The sequence below is a fragment of the Heterodontus francisci genome, chromosome 18, assembly GCF_036365525.1.
Source record: "Heterodontus francisci isolate sHetFra1 chromosome 18, sHetFra1.hap1, whole genome shotgun sequence".
NCBI classification, from domain to species: Eukaryota; Metazoa; Chordata; class Chondrichthyes; order Heterodontiformes; family Heterodontidae; genus Heterodontus; species Heterodontus francisci.
The window spans coordinates 65,478,122-65,501,346 of NC_090388.1; the positions used below are offsets into that span (position 1 = coordinate 65,478,122).

At 41.6% G+C, this 23,225-nt stretch overlaps 2 protein-coding genes across 3 annotated transcripts in view; one reads left to right on the top strand and one right to left on the bottom strand.

Annotated features, from left to right (window-relative positions):
- Nucleotides 1-1,009: 1,009 nt before the first annotated feature.
- ndufa5 (NADH:ubiquinone oxidoreductase subunit A5) lies at nt 1,010-8,962 on the bottom strand. Its single transcript, XM_068050905.1, has 5 exons — nt 8,599-8,962; nt 8,078-8,122; nt 5,444-5,560; nt 4,004-4,069; nt 1,010-1,207 (listed from the first exon to the last, which is right to left on the bottom strand). Exons 1-5 carry the CDS (start codon nt 8,617-8,619, stop codon nt 1,106-1,108), a joined length of 351 nt encoding a protein of 116 aa, XP_067907006.1. The 5' UTR covers nt 8,620-8,962; the 3' UTR covers nt 1,010-1,105.
- The window catches only part of LOC137379690 (ankyrin repeat and SOCS box protein 15-like), a 40,555-nt gene continuing 26,031 nt past the window's right edge, over nt 8,702-23,225 (top strand). For both annotated transcript variants that reach the window (XM_068050900.1, XM_068050901.1), the window contains exons 1-5: nt 8,702-8,821; nt 16,534-16,678; nt 17,743-17,795; nt 17,888-18,019; nt 19,005-19,163. In XM_068050900.1, coding sequence (XP_067907001.1) covers nt 16,566-16,678; nt 17,743-17,795; nt 17,888-18,019; nt 19,005-19,163 — 457 coding nt within the window. In that variant the 5' untranslated portion in view covers nt 8,702-8,821; nt 16,534-16,565. The remainder of the gene's footprint in view (nt 8,822-16,533; nt 16,679-17,742; nt 17,796-17,887; nt 18,020-19,004; nt 19,164-23,225) is intronic.

A 23,225-nucleotide genomic window follows, 5' to 3' on the forward strand; every position in this document is an offset into this window, starting at 1 on the left:
ATGCAATTGAATAGCCTCAGGTAGGTGGGTGTTATGGCTGCTACAATTGGTCTCAAACCAGGGGGAGGGAATACAGAAGCAGTATAAAATGATTAAGGGGGGAGGGGAAGAGAAGGTTCAGTGCAGGCCCCAGTGCCCAATTTCCTCCACAGGTGCAACAGCTGGAAAATTGACAGCCAGTGACTTCTAAGTGCCTGTGACACATGCCTAAACAGGTGCTATCTCCATAAGTATGTTAATCAGAGGTCTAGCACCCCAACACCAAACTGGGCGCAGAAGAACAGGTACGTTTTTTGGTTTTCACTTATCTTAATTTGTAGTTAGAGAGATGGACTGCCCCTCCTGGCTCCACCGCAATTCTTCCCACTTCTGTCACCCCCATTGTACCAGGACATACCCATGGGCCAGCACGACATCCAAGCGGGACAATTTTGGGGAGGCCCAGAAGAGTGAGCTGCATTTGAAAGTCCAGTGCTGCCCGGAACTCACTGGTTTGATGGAAATGTGGCTCAATTTGGAGTAAGCCATGGACCTCCACCTTTAGGTGTGCATCCGCAACATTTCACAAATTTAGGGATGGTTCCCAACAATAACCCAATTTCTCCCCCAGCATCTCTAGGTAAGGGAGAGGAAAAGGGGGAAGAGGCAGGATTCCTCCCTTACATTATTCGGCGATCCCTCCTTTAAGTGCACCTGGATGTTGAGTGAGGCCAGGATTGGGTTTGTCTGCAATGCCCTCCATGGTTAACAACAGCAGACACTCACTGTCCAGCTCATTCAATGACAACTTGGTCAAAACACCAGAGGGAAACTGGTATTCACATCTCAGCAAGAGGTCAATGCCTTGATGTGATGAAGTGAGGAGAGCACAAGGGGAACAAACTGGCAGGAAGAAGGAAAATACTGCTTCACAACAAAGATGATTCTGTTATGTACACAGAAATAAAAAGGTGCATTATAGCTCACATCAGATATTACAGCATGGCAAAGTTTAAAATGGTGCAAAGAATGTTTCAAAGAATCATTTTAATAATATCTATACAGCTTGGAATTGACAGGAAAGACAGTATGGTTTGCCAAATAAAGCAGTGCAATTTGCTTAAGTTTAAACTGGCCACTTCCATTGGTTGTGAGGGGCTTCATCTATTAACGGCTCCCAAGGTTTCCACTTGGCCATTTTATACGCCAGAGCAAGTTCACTCTCAGCCTGTAATTGAAATATAAAATCAGTATCTAAGGGCAGTTTCATATCATTTGCAAACACAACATTTTGGTATTTCTGTTTTTGTTTTTCAACTCCCATCAAAAGAATCAAGACTATCCATGTCCAATCGCTAATTTCATCTTGGTCTTAAAAATCATAAACCTAGAAAGATATCAGGGATTATGTATAAATCACTTGCCGTCACCCTCCAGCACTACTTCACAACATCTTTAGCCATTGCAGTATGTCAGATCTAATCAAGATACCACTTTTTGTAAGTATCTTCTCAGAAAAATTTTTGCAAATGACCTGCTCCAGCCTGGCAGTTTTCAAAAGCTGTTTCGCTAAGATAGAGAGAACTCAACAATCTCAAGAAAAAGAATCACTAGGGTGAACAATGTATCAATTTTTCTTTGCTTCCATAATGTCTTGCCACTAATAATGAAACTTTGCATTATGCCGCGGTTAAAAAGGGTGCAACTGGACAAATCGGCACAGCAGGACAAATGCATGCAAACCATCAGGAAATAAGTATTCTGTACTCTCAGCTGCCAACATTACAGCGCAACGGTCTTTTTGGCTGCTCTGAGTGGGAGCGAATTTGTACGTCACATATGGGCCAAGAATTTCCCTTTCATGAACTACACGTATTAATTAATAAACCTGAAGTAATGCCACCAGTCAACAATTCTGTAACATTACATGCCAAGAATATCTGACCAACACTATCATGTAGATACACACACAACTGAAATGGTATGTTTTTTATTCAAATTACGCAATGAGTGATTTGAAGGCTGTGATTTGCACTGTCTTCAGATAGCAGTTATAAACTGCTGGAGTTTCACCTGAATATCTCAAGTGAGTAACAGCCTCATCATCACTCTCCATCATAACTCCTAACCTGAAAATCAGCTGTACAGGAAGAAATGGTCAAAATCAGGAGCTGTTTATTTTACCGTGCATGGCACCATGAATATTCAAACATGCTCACTTTTGTACCATCATTTATGAGCTTCTTCAAATTTTGTTTGATTATGCTCCAGTGAAGCACCTTGAGATGTCTTACTATTTTAAAAGGAGCTATAATAAATGCAAGTTGTTTTTGTTGTGTCCAATTATAATACAATAATTTGCAACAAATTCCCAAAATCCAAATAAAAGTCACGTTGAATGTTTTTTGACAATACCTCTAATAATTGGAGAGAATTAATGCATTTTTATTGCAGTTTCAGGCATAATTGTGGTACAATCAAAATACAATAAGGTATTAATTAGGCAGAATGAGAAGTGTAAAGAAAAAAGATCGATCATTTCAGACTTCAAGTGCTGTAACTCCAAGAAGTTTATACCTTCGAAGAAATTGGCAGTGGTGCAGTGGTTAGCACCGCCGCCTCACAGCTCCAGCGACTCGGGTTCGATTCTGGGTACTGCCTGTGCGGAGTTTGCATATTCTCCCTGTGACCGCGTGGGTTTTCGCCGGGTGCTCCGGTTTCCTCCCACAGCCAAAGACTTGCAGGTTGATAGGTAAATTGGCCATTATAAATTGCCCCTAGTATAGGTAGGGGAATTGAGGGAAGGTGGAGATGTGGTAGGAATATGGGATTAATGTAGGATTAGTATAAATGGGTGGTTGATGGTCGGCACAGACTCAGTGGGCCGAAGGGCCTGTTTCAGTGCTGTATCTCTAAATAAATAAATTCTAAAATTTGGGAATACCGCAGTGAACACAAGCTAGCAGGGCACAAGTGCAATTAATTTGCAATATTAGGTCAGTTTCTACATGTTCACTTGTAATAATATATGTAATAAAAAATTGTTATTCTGTCTGTAAATCAATTCACATTGTTTATCAATAAATTTCTGAATTGCTCAGGTTTTCTGCTTTCTCTATTTCTATAGACTTCACCTTCGCTCATTCTGTTAGCTCTTCCCGACAATGGAAAGACTGGGGTATTGATTTACTATCAGCACAATCTGTGCTCTCCTTGAATTCTTCTCCTTCAATTTCTTCCTTCCACTGGATGCAATTAAGTTTTCCAAATTCAATGTTTTGAATTGCAAGTGTTAATAATCCACACCCGACCACTGCGACATCCTCTAAAAAAAATTGGGCCAGTTAACACAAGAATTTGTTTTACTTTAGAAATGTGGTGATGAAATATACACATTAGAAATACTCCAACTAGATGAAAATGTGTAAATGAATACATCACTCCTGACTCCAAGAAGTGAACTTTCAGTGATTTGAGACAAGTACTCAAAAGTAAAAAAAAAACTCCAGTTCCATGTCTATTTTCTTTTCTCCTCTGCCAAAGTGCCGATTCATGTTGGGGTATAATTCCACAGGTATTTACAGACAGGATTTCTAGTAAGGGTCACTTAATAACGATGAGCAATGGGAATTCAGACTACCCCTCCTCAACCCAAGGTAGTTGAGGCCAATTGTATGATACCCCGGCCTAGATCAGCTCATTGACCACAGATGAAGGATTGCACCTGAGATCTAGGTCGTGGCTTCAATTGGAGTTATAAGCTGGGTGGACTGCCACCAATATTCCAGAATGTGCAGTTATGTAATCCAAACAGAAGAAAATGCTTTACAAGCAGAATCTGGACCAAATATGTGCAAAAAACAGGCAACATAAGACACAGGCTAGCAATGATATTGAAGGATAGAGTACTCTACATTTTGAGAGGAAACTCCTGACACAATAATTCCTTCTGTTGCTGAAAATCTGCAATAAATACATTCTATGGATTTTCGTGTGGAGCCTTAAATACTCCAGCATGACACACCTGTGAAATGACTTCCTCTATTTGGCCACAGTTGATTTTGTCTTCTAGTTTTTGAACATCATGCTCCTGCAATAAACAATACAGGAAAGGTGACTTGAAATGACCACTTGTGTATATGGACTCACTCCTTGTGAACTTACATTATCAGTTGCACAGCTATCATCTTATATTAGATCTTGGCACACCAATAAAATATTCACAAAGGGAATCAAATCAGATTTTTAAAAATATTTGTTCATGGGATGTGAGCATCGCTAACTAGGCCAGCATTTGCTGCTCATCCCTAAATGCCCTTAAGAAGGCGATGGTGAGCTGCCTTCCTGAATCACTGTAATCCATGTGGTCCATGTGGTCCACATATACCCACAGTGCTATTACAAAGTTCAAGGGTTTTGACCCAGCAATAGTGAAGGAACAGCAATAAAGTTCCAAGTCAGGATGGTGTGTGGCTTGGAGGGAAACCTGCAGATGATGGCATTCCCATGGTGGAGCAAGTGAATGTTTAAGGTGGTGAATAGGGTACCAATCAAGCGGGCTGCTTTGTCCTGGATAGCGTCGAGCTTCTTGAGTGTTATTGGAGCTGCACCCATCCAGGCAAGTGGAGAGTATTCCATCACACTCTTGCCTTGTGTCTTGTAGATGGTGGACAAGCTTTGAGGAGCCAAGAAATGAGTCACTCGGCACAGAATTCGAAGCCTCTGACCTGCTCTTGTAACCACAGTTTTTTTATATAGCTGGTCCAGTTAAGTTTCTGGGCAATGGTAGCCCCCCTGGATGTTGATAGTGGGGATTTCAGTGATGGCAATGCCATTAAATGTCAAGAGGAGGTGGTTAGATTCTCTGTGTTGGAGATAGTCACTGCCTGGCACTTGTGTGTCCAATGTTACTTGCCACTTATCAGCCCAAGCCTGAATGTTGTCCAGGTCTTGCTACATGTGGGATTGCTGGAGACAAACCAACCAAATCTGCACCTGCCATACAACGTGAAACATGACAAACTAGGTAGAGAAATTCAGAGTGGCTTAACAAATCTTTCACAATTTAAAATGGAAAGTAAAATACATTTCCAGGAAAGTCAGAATTACTATTATGAAAAGCATTCTTTAAATATCTTTACCGATAGCTTTGGATATCACATTATTAACCCTTATCTCTGCAACTGTCTGAAAGGCATGCAACAATCAACGTTTTGTCCCAATAAGCATCGAAAAAATGACCATTTGTTGCACAACTTTCATTACCCTTATTTCTTTTACTGCCATAAGCTAAGTGATACATCACATTTACTTAAAGTCAATCCTACAAAGGTTAAGCCTTTAAAAAGGAAGTCAATTACAGGCCTTGAAATAAGGAAATACTCAAATGAAACATAACAAATAACCTGGCAAACAATAGGTCATCCACTAAAAACATGCAGTCTGCTAAATCAAGCTAGCTTACCGACTTTGTCAAGTTAAACCTTTCATTGATGATCTGTTCAGTGTACTTCCTATAGGATGCATCCGCAGGGATGGAATTCAGGACGGTAAGGATTCTGGAATACAGAATTCTCAACTTCTGAAAGGAAACAATACAAAAGATTTTGAAGCATGAACTTTTTTGTGGCTTTTTTTTTTAGTTTCCCCAAACATTTTCTGGCAGGAAGGACAGGCTGTAAGGTTGCAGATAAGACCCTGCCAACCCCATCAGATAGCTGTCTGTAGCATTCACAAGTCTCCAGTTTTCTCTTTTGACAAGAAACATTCATCTTTTACCTGATGCCTCCCAGTGGCTTTACCAGTTTGAAATTAGACAGCATAGACTTTTGACGTGATATAATTAAGGTTTTAAACAGATAATGGCAACACATTCTGTAGAGGAGGATAAATTAGATAGGGATGGGAACTAGTGATACAAGAATAAAATATGAAAACCAGGTTCAGTTAAATGTCAGGAAGTACTCTTTTACAGAGTTATCCATTAACAAAATGGGTGGCAAGTACGCACTCACTGCAGCCGTTCAAAAATGCACAAGTTCCGGACAGTTGAGGATATCCCCAGTCATAGAAGGTAAATGGAGATGTAGCTGTAATTATTGATTACTTTGGGAGTGGAAGTGGAATTTCGCCTCTCCCAGGAGTGTGTGAAGAATTGTGCACACAAATCTGCATCTCACCACACTGACATTGCACAATGCAGCTCTATTGCACTGTACCTCCTATCAACCTCAACCTTTTTCTTAATGCTTTCATGAAGCTGACACTGCCTTGAATTAAATCCCAAACATTGTATTAAAATACACCAGTTTTTCAATTTGTTTCCTTCAAGCTCCACAGAATGGTTCCAGGGATGAGGGGCTTCAGTTATGTGGATAGATTGGAGAAGCTAGTGTGGCTCTCCTGAGGGAAAGCAGGCAGGAGATTTGACAGCGATGTTCAAAATCATGGCAGGTCTAGACAAAGTAAGGAGAGAGAAACTGTTCCCAGTGGCAGATGGGTCGAGAACCAGGACACAGATTCAAAGCGATTGACAAAAGAACCAAAGACGACATGAGAAAGAACATCTTTTTTATGGAGTGGTTACAATTTGGAATGCATATCCTTCATATGACATAACAAGTATCTCAGAGGTCCAGTGCATACACTAACTTATGGATATCATACAAATATCAGATTCCGTCATAAACTGGAAAGTGTATCACTAGTTTTCAATAACACAGCTTGAAGAAAATGCATCCCAAATTTTGCAGCAACATATAGGCCATCTTGTTATGATTCTCCCAAGGCTTGTCTCTTATGGTGCAGCTATATTAAACTAGGTTGGAGACTCAGTGCTTTTTGAAAGTCTCAACTGTCACAGTCTAGTGTAATTTTTTTTCTCTCCCCTTGGGAAAATTTTGTGCGTCTTTAAGACTGTAAAAGATCAGTGCACCTTTATGAACTCTCTGGAGGTTCAGTGAGCCAAAGTGCATCTGGTTGCCAAGCAACAGCCACACAGGGAGAGAGAGGACAGGGATTCAGTGTTGCAGTATGACTTTTGAAAACTGTCTGACAAAAACTGGTTTGAACAGAGACTGTTCCAGCAATTGAAGGGCGGAAAGGCCTCTGAGACAATTTAAACTGAAGGGAAAAGAGCTGTGTTATTTCTCTCTCAAGAAGATTCTACAAAGTCAAGCTGAATTAATTCCCTAAGTAAGAAAAGCTTTTCTTTCTTAAAGTACCAGCATTGCTGTGTTTATCACTGCCGAACTGAATTGCTGAATTCCTATCTTTGGAAGGACCCTTTTTTTAATCGGACCTTGGAAGACTACAAGTGAACTTTGACCGTGTTGCATTAGGAGACCATTCGTCAAGAAAGTAACTTACAAAGACGTGTTTATTTGCTTTATTTCTGAGAAGAAGCTACTTATAAAATCTACATTCTTTTAAAAACCTGAACTACTGTTAATTTTTAGTATATGTATGCCAATGCAGGAGTTAGATTTTTAAATAAGTTAGAAGGTCTTTAGATGTTGGTTTGTCTCACTAGTGTTTAAGATTTTAGGTTTTTTTTAAATAGTTAATTTGTTGATATTTAAAGATACCTGGTTTGGTTCGCTTCATTCGGGGAGTTAATAGATTGTTCAATTTGGTTGGATTTTTTTCCCAATTTGGAAAGCTTAAAGAAGTATGATGCGACCTGTGGAGTAACGGGACTGAATTGACAGTGCATTACTCCCACCGCTATCAGAATCATATATTTTGATTGGGGGCTTTGTCCTGAGCGGTCATAAGACAACGTTAATTTATGACAAGTCTTTCCACCGTTTAGTTTTTTCTCCAGGATTATTCCGACCAGTCAGTGCAGTCATTTTCAATACAACAGGGAGATAGTTTTCTCTCTCTCTCTTTCCTTGGCCAACAGCAAAGAAATGCACTTTTCAAAAGGAAGCTGATGTTTGAATTCCAACCATGTTTGTCATTCTAACCTGGGCTTTACAGTATGGAATTCAACAATGAAAAGGACTGTATCGAATCACACCCTAGTATATATATTTTACAATTCATGGAATTATGCACATTACAGAACTCAAGGCAAAGTGTACGGGAACTATACCTCATGAGGATTCTGGGCCACCGCAAGACCCACCAACCCAGTGGTCTGCAGGAAAGAAAAGAAGATTAATATGTGTATGCTTCCTTAAGGATATTTCACGCTCCTCCACATGTTTCAATCTCCCCCATCTCTTTCACTCTCCATCCTCCTATACCTTTCTCACTCCCATATCCATCTCTCATTTATTGTTCTCCTTCTATCTCTCTCCCCTCCATTGTTCTTCCCTCTAGCTTCCCCTTTCTATCTCTCTCCTCTACTGTTCTTTCCCTCTTTCTCTCTATCCTTCCCGTTTCTATTTCTCCCCTCTATTGTTGTTCCCCTCTTGAGATCACTCCTCGATCCCCCTTTATCTCTTCTCTTTATAAATTTAACTCTCTTTTGTATCTCTTTTCACAATACTTATCTATCTCTATCTTTTTCCTATCCCTCCCTCTTTTCCCGATATTTCTCCTCTCTGTCTTTCCTCTCTCTCTCTCTATATATATATATATATTATCTCCCTCTCTCTGACCTCCACTCACTTTCTTCAGGACGCCAGCCATTGTTGTCGCGGTGCATTGTGGGATCGCCTCCAGCCCAATTAAACGAGCGCCGAGCTATCGCGATATCCAGACCCGATCAGAGGTGCTTTGAGACTGAGATAGAGCGTCACCAGTCGGTGAATCGGTGCTGGGTCCCACTCACTTGGGCAAAGCCAGGATTGACTGCGGCAGGTTGTAAGGAGGGGGAGCAGCTGTTAAGGGGGTGAGGTGGAAGAAGGAGCGAGAGCATGGGGTTGAGGCAGTGCGACGGGATTACATCAGACTAACATCAACCGCGGGGAGCGGCTGAGTCCGGGGCGCAGAACTCGGTTATCAGTGGCAGATAGGCGGTCCTTGTGGTGCTTAATTTGGGATCCTCAGAGAGAGTTCGGGCCCGAGGGGGCGGAACCACAGATGGGATGGGGGCGTGGTCTGGGGAGGGGCGTGGTCTGGAGGGGAGAGGCGGGGCGCTAAAGCAGCTGGCCTGTTCCTCCTCCAATGTCCTGAAACGTCAGCAGCACTGCCTCTGATAGAGAAACCCAGCAAAGGGTAGCAATCCCAGTGAATGTTCTGCTTTCCCTCTGATTGACAAATATGTCCAGAGCTTCCCTTGGACGTTATTTTCCCTGAACTGCAACATTGAACAGTCAAGCCTTGGCAAGAATGTGGTTGGTGCAAGAAACCTGCTTACGTTTTATTTGCTTCCCCCCTCTCAAAACATCTCCTGTCTCACTTTCTCCAGTACTTTGTTAATACACCTTATAGATATGTGAACCATCAACATTTTACAAACCTTACTTTCCCTGCTCTGGCAATGTTTTACTCATCAAAATCAGCATATGGGTTTTTAACAGCCTGATTTTTGACTCACTGCACTTTCCTTGCATTAGTGGAGTTTTGCGAATGTCAAAAAATTGTGCACTGGTGCAGAGTTTACACCTGTGAATGAAGAAGTAAAGTTGCATGAATCAGCAAAGTTCTGTGCATGGAGAAATGCTGAGAATTTGGGGGCATGCATGGAGTTTGAGAGAACAGTGTTCTGTTGTGGAATAAAGCATACCTGTATTAACGGATCTATTCACTATTTTACCTTGATACTTGAGAGTCAATAGCAACTTGTAAGCACTATTTTAATATTAAAATATGTGTAACCTTCCAATATAAACCATTTTTGGCTACAAAAGCTGAATGACAAGTAGAGAATTTGCATTTATATAGCCACCTTTCACATCCTTAGGGTATCTCAAGTGTTTTATAGTCAGTTAAGTACTTTTGAATTTGAGAATAACAATGTCCCACAAACAGCATTGAAATACATTGCAAGATGATTGGGATCAGTGTTGGGACCCTTGCTTTTTCTGATATATATTAATGACCTAGACCTTGATGTACAGGGCACAATTTAAAAGTTTGCAGATGATACGAAACTTGGAAGCATTGTGAGCTGTGAGAAGGATAGTGTAGAACTTCAAAAGGACATAGACAAGTTGGTGGAATGGGCACTCAGGTGGCAGATGAAGTTCAATGCACAGAAATGTGAAGTGATTCATTTTGGTAGGAAGAACATGGAGAGACAATATAAAATAAAGAGTACAATTCTAAAGGGGGTGCAGGAGCAGAAGGACCTAGATGTATGTGTGCATAGGTCATTGATGGGGCAGGAAGGTTGAGAGAGCTGTTAATAAAGCATACAGTATCCTGGGCTTTATTGATAGGGGCATAGAGTATAAGAGCAAGAAAGTTATGTTGAACTTGTATAAGACATGAGTTTGGTCTCAGCTGGGATATTGCGTCCAGTTCTGGGCACCACACTTGAGGAAAGACGCGAGGGCATTGGAGAGAGTACAGAAAAGATTCACAAGAATGGTTCCAGGGATGAAGAATTTCAGTTATGAAGATAGATTGGAGAAGTAGGGACTGTTTTCTTTGGAGAAGAGAAGGCTGAGAGGTGATTTGATAGAGGTATTCAAAATCATAAGGGCAAAGTAGAGAGAAACTGTTCCCACTTGTGAAAGGATCAAGAATGAGAGGGCATAGATTTAAAGTATTTGGTAAGAGAAGCAAAAGTGACACGAAGAAAAACTTTTTCACACAGCGAATGGTTAAAATTCTGGAATGCGCTGCCTGAGAACGTGGAGGAGGTAGGTTCAACTGAAGCAGTCAAAAGGGAATTAGACAGTTTTATGAAAAGGAAGAATGTGCAGGGTTATGGGGAGAAGGCAGGAGAATGGAACTGAGGTATTTACTCTTGCGGAGAGCCAGTGCCAACACAATGGGCTGAATGGCCTTCTGCACTGTAACGATTCTGTGTGAATCTGTGATCATCTGTTTTGCTGATGTGGTTGAGGGATAAGAATTGACCAGCGCACCTTGCCCTTTAAACATTGCTGTGGGATCTTTTTCCTTCTCTCTGGTTATTTAAAGAATGACATTAAAGAACTTGGGATGTTCACCTAATTGCTTTGAATCAGAGGCTCATTTTTTTTTTAAATATAGAGAAGGATTGCATGTACTAAAACTAAATCCCATCACCACGATTTTTAAAAAATTCTTTCATGGGATATGGGCATCACTGTCAAGTCCAGCATCTGTTGTCCAACCCTAACTGCCCTTGACAACTGAATGGTTTGCTCGGCCATTTCAGAGAGCAGTTAAGAGTCAACCACGTTGCTGTGGGTCTGGAATTACATGTCAGCCAGACCAAGTAAAGACAGCAGATTTCCTTCCCTAAAGAACATATGTGAGGCAGATGTGTTTTTTCAACAATGATAATTTCATGGCATCATTACTGAAACTAGCTTTCAATTGCAGATTTTTTATTAATTAATTCAATTTATTAATTCGCTGAAATTAAATTCCACGAACTGTTATGGTGGGATTTGAACCTGTGTCCCTGGGCATTAGTCTGGGCTGCTGGATTACTAGTTCAGTGATATTGCCACTACGTCACCATTTCCTTCACATGTTAATCAAATATGTGCATTTACAAGTAGAAACACCATGCCAGAAAAGGAGGAAACCTCACACAAGACATTGTCCGCATGGACTACCTGCAGTCCACTAAAACTACATCTGCTTAAACATTTGGTCCAGTTGGAACATCACCCATACTTCATTTACAATATTGGTGGTCAGACACACTGTTTACTGGATTCTCAATTCAAAACCCAATCTAAAAACTGGACCCGTCTCACAAGTAACTTCCCTTCAGATCTGTTATAGGATATTTAGCTTTGAGAAAATATTAATAAGCCTGGCTTTCCTAATTAAGAATTAAAGTCCCATAATTGCAATGATGTTAGCAATCCAGAGGAATTGTTATTCATAATGTATGCTTTAGTAGTGTATTTTGTTTATTGATTATCTGTTGATAAAAAAAAATCTCTTAAGTAAGGTCCTTCATCTTTATTTAATATTTCATCCATTGTCCAAGCCAAAACGAGCTTTAAAGAAAAACTACTCAAAATGTGATCGACACAATGGCAATTAACTGTAACAGTTTGAAAGAATGTTTTTATTTTGAGTTTACACTAATGCTCTGAGGCGATGCAGAATTGCTTCCCTACTCTGGCTATATATCATTAGAATTAAAAGGCTTGTGAGAGTACACCAAAACGATAGTGAGACAAAAACATTAGACTTCAAAAGAGCAAACTTTGAAGCTATAAAGTGAGGTTAAAAAGTTTGTTTAAACACAATGGTTGTGAGATTGACAGCAGAAAAATTGAAGTTAAAGAAATGTTGGGTGAGGCTACAATTGAAACAAAAGAAAATGGAGATTAATAATGGCCCAGATTTTGCAGTTGTAATGACAGTGAAACTGTCAGCAATTTCTGCATCAGCACATGTGCAAATAAACACAGAAATCCAGAAGTTGGTGTCAGTGATTCCTTGCTGCTCTGCAGCGTGCTGTTGAAGTCCCTGTAGACGCCAATCTTTAGAAATCATTGAACCTACAAGAACGTCCCTTTGATGTAATAATGTTAAAAAAAACTCTCTGAGCATTAAGCCTTGTTAATGAGGCATACTGCATCACAATTACTATTGAACAATTTCTCTAGCCCTAGAAAGCTAATTTTATATTTGTGGAATGTCAAATTTCTCCATTATGATAATTCTATAGTTTTTTTTAATAAAGTAATTTTTAAAAGTTTGTTTATGGTATTTCAGTTTCTAATGTGTGGGTCTCAATCTTTATTTTGCTCTGTAAAATTTATTAAAAGTGAAGGATAGTGCATTTGACTTGCTGGTTTGCTGTCCGTGAGAATATCTCAGTGTGATTGGCTTCTTACACTGTTTGGTGAGATTGCTGTTGCTGGATGCCTGAAGTACCCCTTGACTTGGCATTAGATTCAAATTAACATTGGGAAAGGTGAAATCCATGCCACAGATATCTTTGTGGGCAGCTTTTTCAAGGTCAGCTTCGAGTACCATTGCTTCGCCGCTAACTGCAAAATCTGGGCCAATGTTTCATAAGGGTGTAAAGAATAATATTAAAAATAAACAAAAAACGTTCCAAAAAAATCAAGGATCCAGTAGGCAGGAAGATTGAGATTTAAAAAAGCGACCAACGGGAACATTGAATGTAAGAACATCTTCAGTGAGATTAAATTGTTTTTCCCATAGATGTACAGTCATGAAAATGTTGGTCCACTTGAAAATGACATTGGGTTGCTGAAATCTAGGTACAATGGAATAGCAAAGATATCAAATAATTACTTCATAATGCTCTCTACCCAGGAGGAGGAGAAAAAGTCAGAAATCAGATTTCCAGGAAAGGCAGAATGAAGCAAAATGCAGATAGCCTCTTTTCAATTGGTCAAGTGTCTGTACCTATACGTTTCTGCTTTCTAACCCACACTCTCATCAAACACACTCTACTAACAAAAATCTTTCAACCACAACTTGCACTTATATAATGTCTTTAATGTATGGGACAAAAAATCCCAAATTGCTTCATGGGGCATAAGGAGAAAACTGGATGTCAAGCCTAAGCCGGAGACATTAGGAGGCAAGGCCAAAAGCTTGGTCAAAGAGGTGGGTTTTAAGTATGGTCCTTAAAGAAGAGAGAGAGGCTGGTGGGGTTTTGGGAGGAAATTGCAGGCCGTGGGGTCAAGGCAGCCAAAAGCACTGGCCCAATGATGGGGCAAAGGGAAGGGCCACAGAAGAGGGCAAGTGAAAGGAATGAAGAAATTCCTGAAGATCGGAGATTGGCTTGCTAGGAGAATGGAATAGGTGGCAAGGCTATGTAGTTTGTGGCAGCCAATGATGATGGGTCTTAATGATGTTTATCTTAAGTTGTGGCTCATCCACGACTGGGTGTTGGACAAGCAGTCTAAGTACTTAGAAGCAGTGGAGGGATTGAGGCAGGTGGTACAGTGGTAGAGCTAAGTATTGTCAGATACATGTTGAAACTGACCCCAAGTCTGTGGATGATGTCAGCAAGGGGCAGTCTGGATAAGGAAGAGGAGGGGTCCAAGGATGGAGCCTTTGGGAACTCCAGAAGTAATGTAGGTGTTGGAACAGATGGAGCTGTTCTGGGTACAATCCAATAGATAAGCATGGAATCAAACAAGGGCAAGTCCCAGTGAGCTGGATAGTACAGGAAAGGTGTTGGAGGAAGATTGTGTGGTTGCCCATATTCAAAGGCTACAGAGAGGAGGGATAATGCACCATGATCACAGTCACACTGGATGCAATTTGTGATTTGGTTAGTGCCTTTTCAGTGCTGTGGCAAAGGCAGAAACCTGGTTGGAAAGATTCAATTGGCAAGTTGTGGAAAAGATGCGCATGGATTTGGGAGATGACAACATGTTCAAGAATTTTGGAGAAATAAGGGAAACTGGAGATGTGGTAGTTTGCAAGAACAGAAGAGTTTAGGGTGAGTTTTCTGAGGAGGGGGAAATGAAAGCAGTTTTAACGTTGGGGAAAGGGAGCAATGCCTGGGTTCAGGAAACCATTTACAATATCAGCTAACGGGCCAGCAGAGAAAATAGGGTCAAGGGAATAGGAGGTGGATCTCAGGGAGTGGGCGTGAGGTGAAATAGGAAAGCAATTAGAGAAAGATACAGGTTCAGGGCTAGATCAAGCATGAACCTAGGAGAAGGTTTAGTTTTGTGGGAGAACAGGGAAACAGAAGAGTAGATGAATGGATGGTCTTAAGCTTAGTGACAAAGAAGTCCATTAGCCCCTTGCACTTTTGGAGGGGACTGGGACAGGGGTTTAAACCCCAATGCTTTATTACTTAATGGCCCTGCTTCAAAAGCCTCCTAAAAATGCAACTCTTTGATCAACTCATTAGTCACCTTCCCAAACTCTACTCCAGTCAATGCTTGTATTCCAGTTCTTTCCATTTCCGAAGAAGGGTCACTGACCCGAAACGTTAACTCTGCTTCTCTTTCCACAGATGCTGCCAGACCTGCTGAGTGATTCCAGCATTTCTTGTTTTTGTTTCAGATTTCCAGCATCCGCAGTATTTTGCTTTTACTTTCCATTTCTATGATGTGCTTTGGGACATTTTATTATGTTAAATATACATATTTATTGTTAATGTAAGAAAGGAAGTAAGATAGAATTTTTTAAAACAAACAGATTTTAAATTGAAGCAGACACAAGTTCAAAGAACAATTGGAGGTATTTCTTGGGAGAGAAATATGGTGAGCAAATGGTGTCATGCTCACGAGCAGTGCAGCAATGAAAATACAGAACCAAACTGTAGAATTATAAAAATTGGAGCAATTTTAAAGAGTGCTGTCAACAAAATGGAGGACAAGACACATGACCCTTGGCATCTCTTGCACTCAAATCTACATCCATGTCTACTAAAACTGAAAACCAATGAAGCCCCGTCTGCATGGAAATGCAACACATAATCACACCTGGATGTGAGCTATACTCCAAAACAATGAGACAAGACCTTTCTCAGACTTCTCATCTCCGAATAACATCCATTACAATGGACTGTGAATCACCCTCATCTCAAAATCATCAAGGCTATTATACAGCCCAGCTAGGACTGAAACCTGACGTTACAAGGGTGAAGCCAACCCTTGTAAAATTCACCTTAAAAAGCAATCATTTTGAGGAACACGGGGAGTCTTTTCAGGACAGGACTAGAGATAGTCTGGACTGTCCTCAGCTCTGACAGTGCAACAAAAGTCATCTTGAATTCCAGCAAGGCTGAGAGAGTGAAATCAGTTCCAGCCAATACAGTTGAACCCTGCTGAGACAAGTGGAAGCTAGCTAGATCAGAATCAAGAGAGTGCCTTTACAAAAATGACGTTTCTATCATTCAGAATTGACCTAAGACATCGGCACCATCTTCAACCCAAAGCGAACTGCCAGGAAACTGCAACAGCCCAATGAATGCCAAACAACCACTAACAGGCCTGCAACTGTAAAACTCCCCATCTGAGGGGATCCCAAGGGTTATTCCTGAAACAACAGACTTTTACAACCTGAACTCTGAACACTTCTTATCCTATACTGCTCTATCTATCTTCCCTTGAGAGTGTATCCGAGCATGAGTGGTGTAGCAAACATTTTCAGGGAAAATGAGTATTGTTTAATAAATATTTAATATGCTGTTTTAAACCTACAAGAAAGCCTGTCACTGTTTGTTTATCTGGCAAATAAAACACAAGGGGTTAAAACACTAGTAACAAAAGCACTGTCTGTGGTCAGTTGGTAGATGAAATGTGGAAACCAGCCATGCCATCACCCACCTGGCCATAACAGTGGGCTACGTTTATTAAAAATAAAACAGGCTTGTTTGAACCAAATGATCTCTTTTTGTTAAAAACTCTTATTCTAAATGGCCATTTATAACGTCAGAGAACTCCTCAATTGAATTCTAGCCTCATAAATAAGTGCCAGGGATCTGTCATTCATACATAAGTTAACCATTACTTTCTTATTTTATCCATTCCCTCTTAGGTCGGAGTGCAGATTGTCCTACTCCCAAGATAATGGATGCAAACACTGATTCGGTCAATGACCATCTCACTCAATATGCAATCCAGCTGAGTATTGAAGAGAGTATTGAAGCCAATAATCACTCATCATCTCGGTGTACTGAAAGGTAATTTGATGCGGAACAGCATCTAAATTTGTAACAAAATGATACATCACTCTGATTCCGTTTAGTTCATAAAAAATAGAAAGCAGAGAGTGGGAGTAAAAGGCAGTTATTCAAATTGGAGGAAGGTCGAAAGCAGTGTTCCAAAAGGGTCAATGCTGAGATCAGAGTTATTCATAATTTATATTAATGATTTGGATTTAGGAGTAAGTAACTCAATATCAAAATTTTCAGATGATACTGAGCTGGCGGGGGTGGGGGTGGGGAGGGTATAGCAAACACTGAGGAACAACACAACATAATACAAGAAGACAGTAGAAAACTTGCAGATTGGGAAGTTAACTGGCAAATGAACTTTAACATAGATAAATGTGAGGTGATGCATTTTGGTAGGAAAAACAAATATTACCTACACCTCAGAAAATAAGAAACTGAATGGGGTAGAAGAGCAATGTGATCTATGGATACAGGTAAACAAATCATTAGAAGCAGCATTGCAGGTCAGCAAAGCAATTTAAACAGTTAACAAAGCACTGGGATTTATTTATAGGAGCATAGAATTAAAAAGTAGTGAAGTTATATTAAACTTGTAGAGGATCCTGGTCAGACTGCACTTAGAGTACTGTGCACAGTTCTGGTCTCCATACTATAAAAAGGACATAGAAACACTGGAGAAAGTGCAAAAAAAGTTTTAAAAATGCTACCAGAACTGAGACACTATAGCTCTCTGGAAAGATTGAACAGGTAGGGGCATTTTTCTTTATAAAAGTGAAGACTTAGTGGAGACATGATGGAGGTCCTAAAAATAGTGAATGGGTTTGACAAAGTAGATATGGAGAAAATGTTTCCACTTGTGGGAAAATCCAAAACTAGAAACCATAAATACAAGGTAGTTACTAATAAATCCAATAAGGAAAAAAGGAGAATGGGAGGAGAAGTGTGTGGAGTATCAACAGCAGCAGAGACTAGTTGGGCCAATGGCACATTTCTCTGTTGTATATTCTATGTAACTATTTTCATTAATCTGGAATAGGGACCTCACTCAACTTGTGCTATTTCTTTTATAGGTTTTTATCACCCAGCCAAGAAAACAGACAAATAGTGGAATCAATCAGGCAAGGTACAGTATCTGACCTGCATGCAATGTGGTTTGTCGGGTTGTAGTTCTCAAAAATACTGACAACAAAAGCTTTTTTTTTCATTGTTTTCTAGGGGAAGTCTTTGCACTACAACAGTTGATGAAACATAAATTTGCTTTTGATGAAGCGGATGAGAGGGGATGGTTTCCACTGCATGAGGCTGCTGTCCAGCCCATTCAACAAGTGCTTGAGATTGTACTGGACTGTAAGTTCACATTATATACCAAGCCGTAATGTGGTAGAATATTAATAATGTCTTTCTATTAAAACAATGTTTCTCCCCAACCTACTCCCCACTTTCTTCAGGGCATCGAGTGTGATTCCATGGATCGTGGTCACCCTCCAATACCTCATCCAATTGGCCATTATTGATGTGTGACTCTTGACAGCAAGTGACAATAGGGTTTAATGCTATAGAGGCCACTACAGCCGAGCCTAATCCTAACTGCATTGGATGTCCATATACCCTCACTTCGAACAAAGGATTTTGGATAGCAGTGTGGAGTAGAATCTTGCACCAGTTTTTCCAAGGGTTGCTGAGGTCAATTGCAATACTTAGATTGAGTTTACAGCACGGATACAGACCATTCAGCCCAGCTCGCCTGTGCCAGTGTTTATGCTCCACATGAACCTCCTCCCAGCCTACTTTATCTAACCCTATCAGCATAACCTCCTATTCCTTTCTCCCTCATGTGCTTATCTAGTTTCCCTTTAAATGCATCAATGCTATTCACCTCAACCACTCCTTGTGGATTAACAGCTGCCCTGGTTGTGATAAAGTCACTCAGCACAAAATGGATCCAACTTGGGATGCCTCTGGTCATATGGCTTAGAAATCATACTGCACCTCTGGGGGAGCAATAGGATTTTGATGAAATGTAACATTTTCCAAGTGATGGGGATAAAATGAGTTTACACGTGTTAATTACATATTTTTGTAACTATCACCTCATCAATTGGCTGTGGATATAATAAATGCTGTGGTGTATTTTCCAATGGTATCGCAAAGAGGCAAAAGTCACTGCCAAACCATGGTAGTTGTGCCTGTTCTGTGAGTACCTTTTGTGGTACACTGGTTCCCACTCTCTCAAGCTGATATGTTCATTATTTTTAGTAGGAATTATGATTGGATAAAAAGGTAGATCAGTATATAAAAGTATCCTTTTATTTTTCTAAATTGTTAATTGTAGCATCCTATAAAACAATTTGGCAACAGAGGACTGAAGATGGAGATACCCCACTTACTTTGGCTGCTACAGGTGGAATGTTGGGGAATGTGCAGGCTCTTTTGGAGAAGCGGATCTGTCCCAATGTCACTAACAACAGGGGAGAAACACCGCTATTGATTGGTAAATAGATGTTTTTCCTTGTGATATTAGTTTGCTTTTCCTCCTCCCTTTTTTCCTGACTTCTGGTGGGGTACAAATTAACTGCTAAGAGAGGGGCACTTCAATGTCAAACTTGACTTTGTTCCTCTCCTATGCACTTGCAGCACAGGTTTCCCTATTGAGTTAGCCAGCCAGGACACCCACTGGAAATGGGTGGGGCCTCATTAGTATATGCAAATTGGGGGCCAAAGGACACAGGCTCAGTCTTTGGCAGAAGACTGATGGAAACTCCATAGAAAAAGTGCAATAGACATTTATATCATTTCATCAGGGTTTCTGTTGATGTTCCATCGAAATTCAATCAGGAGAAGCCCCATGGAAATTACAGATGTAAGTGGGAAGCTAACATTCCCTGAACATTTCAAATAAGGCTAAGTGGGTTTACAAAGTGCCAGGGGATCCAATGCACCATGGACTTTGTGAGCACTTTATAAAGCAAGTTTGACATTATGTGATTTATACTCCATGTGATATCAAGCCATAATGAGTTGAAACTACCCTTTTCTGGGGTTGGGCTCCGGCGCTTGAATTACACTGCCAGTTTAACATCGGTATGGACCTGAAATCATTTCACACAAGTGCTAATCATGCAATGAAAACACTCTTATGTCAGAAATTTATTTCTAATGTTAAGGCCAACCTTTTAACCAAAAAATCATTACATTTAACAACCCCTGTCAGTACAGTTGATGACTGCTATCAAGACATTCTGCATCTTAAGATGTGCGATAACGTTCACACAAGACTAAGAAATATGTAGTATCAACATCACCACACGTGTTGCCACTGCATAGTAGCAGCATGAAACAGCTAGCTTCACCTGTTGCTCAAATGTTTGGGATACATTACCCTTTCAGGGTAATCTGAGCTAGACTGGGCACTTTTCAAGGCCAAAACCGATGGCCTGAGGCCCGTTACTAAGTTTGCACAATATACAGCAAGAAATGATTTGATCAGGGTAACCATTGTCACACAGGATGCCTTTGATTCGCCCTATTTCAGCATCAAGCATCTTTTCTTTTGGGCCTCCTTATCTCGAGAGACAATGGATACGCGCCTGGAGGTGGTCAGTGGTTTGTGAAGCAGTGCCTGGAGTGGCTATAAAGGCCAATTCTAGAGTGACAGGCTCTTCCACAGGTGCTGCAGAGAAATTTGTTTGTCGGGGCTGTTGCACAGTTGGCTCTCCCCTTGCGCCTCTGTCTTTTTTCCTGCCAACTACTAAGTCTCTTCGACTCGCCACATTTTAGCCCCGTCTTTATGGCTGCCCGCCAGCTCTGGCGAACGCTGGCAACTGACTCCCACGACTTGTGATCAATGTCATAGGATTTCATGTCGCGTTTGCAGACGTCTTTAAAGCGGAGACATGGACGGCCGGTGGGTCTGATACCAGTGGCGAGCTCGCTGTACAATGTGTCTTTGGGGATCCTGCCATCTTCCATGCGGCTCACATGGCCAAGCCATCTCAAGCGCCGCTGACTCAGTAGTGTGTACAAGCTGGGGATGTTGGCCGCCTTGAGGACTTCTGTGTTGGAGATACGGTCCTGCCACCTGATGCCAAGGATTCTCTGGAGGCAGCGAAGATGGAATGAATTGAGACGTCGCTCTTGGCTGACATACGTTGTCCAGGCCTCGCTGCCATAGAGCAAGGTTCTGAGGACACAGGCCTGATACACCCGGACTTTTGTGTTCCGTGTCAGTGCGCCATTTTCCCACACTCTCTTGGCCAGTCTGGACATAGCAGTGGAAGCCTTTCCCATGCGCTTGTTGATTTCTGCATCTAGAGACAGGTTACTGGTGATAGTTGAGCCTAGGTAGGTGAACTCTTGAACCACTTCCAGAGCGTGGTCGCCAATATTGATGGATGGAGCATTTCTGACGTCCTGCCCCATGATCGTTTTCTTAAGGCTGATGGTTAGGCCAAATTCATTGCAGGCAGCCGCAAACCTGTCGATGAGACTCTGCAGGCACTCTTCAGTGTGACATGTTAAAGCAGCATCGTCAGCAAAGAGGAGTTCCCTGATGAGGACTTTCCGTACTTTGGACTTCGCTCTTAGACGGACAAGGTTGAACAACCTCCCCCCTGATCTTGTGTGGAGGAAAATTCCTTCTTCAGAGGACTTGAACGCATGTGAAAGCAGCAGACAGAAGAAAATCCCAAAAATTGTGGGTGCGAGAACACAGCCCTGTTTCACGCCACTCAGGATAGGAAAGGGCTCTGATGAGGAGCCACCATGTTGAATTGTGCCTTTCATATTGTCATGGAATGAGGTGATGATACTTAGTAGCTTTGGCGGGCATCCAATCTTTTCTAGTAGTCTGAAGAGACCACGTCTGCTGACGAGGTCAAAGGCTTTGGTGAGATCAATGAAAACAATGTAGAGGGGCATCTCTCTGTCATATTGGAACCTGTCATAGCCGCTAAACGCATTGCACTGCTGAACTACAAGAAAGCCCCCAGCGATTTAACATCCGCAGCACTTAAAGCAGCCAGAAGCACTGCACAAAGAACAGCCAGGCGCTGCGCAAACGACTACTGGCAACACCTATGCAGTCATATTCAGCTGGCCTCAGACACCGGAAACATCAGAGGAATGCATGATGGCATGAAGAGAGCTCTTGGGCCAACCATCAAGAAGATCGCCCCCCTCAAATCTAAATCAGGGGACATAATCACTGACCAACACAAACAAATGGACGGCTGGGTTGAGCACTACCTAGAACTGTACTCCAGGGAGAATGCTGTCACTGAGACTGCCCTCAATGCAGCCCAGCCTCTACCAGTCATGGATGAGCTGGACATACAGCCAACCAAATCGGAACTCAGTGATGCCATTGATTCTCTAGCCAGCGGAAAAGCCCCTGGGAAGGACAGCATTACCCCTGAAATAATCAAGAGTGCCAAGCCTGCTATACTCTCAGCACTACATGAACTGCTATGCCTGTGCTGGGACGAGGGAGCAGTACCCCAGGACATGCGCGATGCCAATATCATCACCCTCTATAAAAACGAAGGTGACCGCGGTGACTGCAACAACTACCGTGGAATCTCCCTGCTCAGCATAGTGGGGAAAGTCTTTGCTCGAGTCGCTCTGAACAGGCTCCAGAAGCTGGCCGAGCGCGTCTACCCTGAGGCACAGTGTGGCTTTTGTGCAGAGAGATCGACTGTTGACATGCTGTTCTCCCTTCGTCAGATACAAGAGAAATGTCGCGAACAACAGATGCCCCTCCACATTGCTTTCATCAAGCATGCATGGTGAGCAAATGGCTCAGGCCTTATTTACAAGGTTGATGATAAGGCCAATCTTATAGCATGTGGAACTGTAAGAATCCCAACGCTTATATTGAGCAGTGAAGGTAGGCTTACGGTAGACCATGGTAGAGAACCCCTTAACAGACTTCTCAACTAGTACGTCAAGGAAAGGGAGCTCATTTGACTGCTCTGTTTCAAAGGTGAATGTGAGTGCAGGATAGAGCCCATTAAGACGTGTAAGGAAATTATTACATGGAGCTGCAGATTGAAATATAGCAAACGTACCATCAACATATCAGAAATATGCAAGAGGTAGGAGGTTAGGTGTGATTCGCTGGGAGACCTGTTTCTCACGGAACCCAACAAAGATTATTGCGAGAGCTGGGCTTAGAGGGGATCCCATGGCAACATCATCTATTTGGGCATACATAGTGTCATTAAAACTGAACTCAACTGCACGAGTTGCCGAGTTCATAAGTTCAATGAATACTGATTCATGCAATGGTGGCAGGTCTAGATCACCATGATATAGTGCTGCAACGTAAATATCTATGGCTTCCTTAAGTGGTACATTGGTGAATAGGCTAGCAATGTCAAATGAACACATGGACACGGCATTGCTATCGATATGCAAGTCCTGTATGGTCTTTGCAAATGTGAAGGAATCCTTCACCTTGTATGTGGAGAACTTGCTTAAAACTGGTTGTAACAATTCACCCAACCATTTGGCCAATTCATGTTGTGCAGAACCAGTCATAGATAAGATAGGGCGT

Coding starts and splice junctions, on each gene's coding strand:
- ndufa5 (XM_068050905.1), bottom strand. CDS start 8,619: ATGGCTGGCGTCCTGAAGAAA. Junction 8,123..8,598: donor TGGCTGGCGTCCTGAAGAAA/GTGAGTGGAGGT, acceptor TCTTTCCTGCAG/ACCACTGGGTTGGTGGGTCT. Junction 4,070..5,443: donor GGTTTAACTTGACAAAGTCG/GTAAGCTAGCTT, acceptor TGTTTATTGCAG/GAGCATGATGTTCAAAAACT.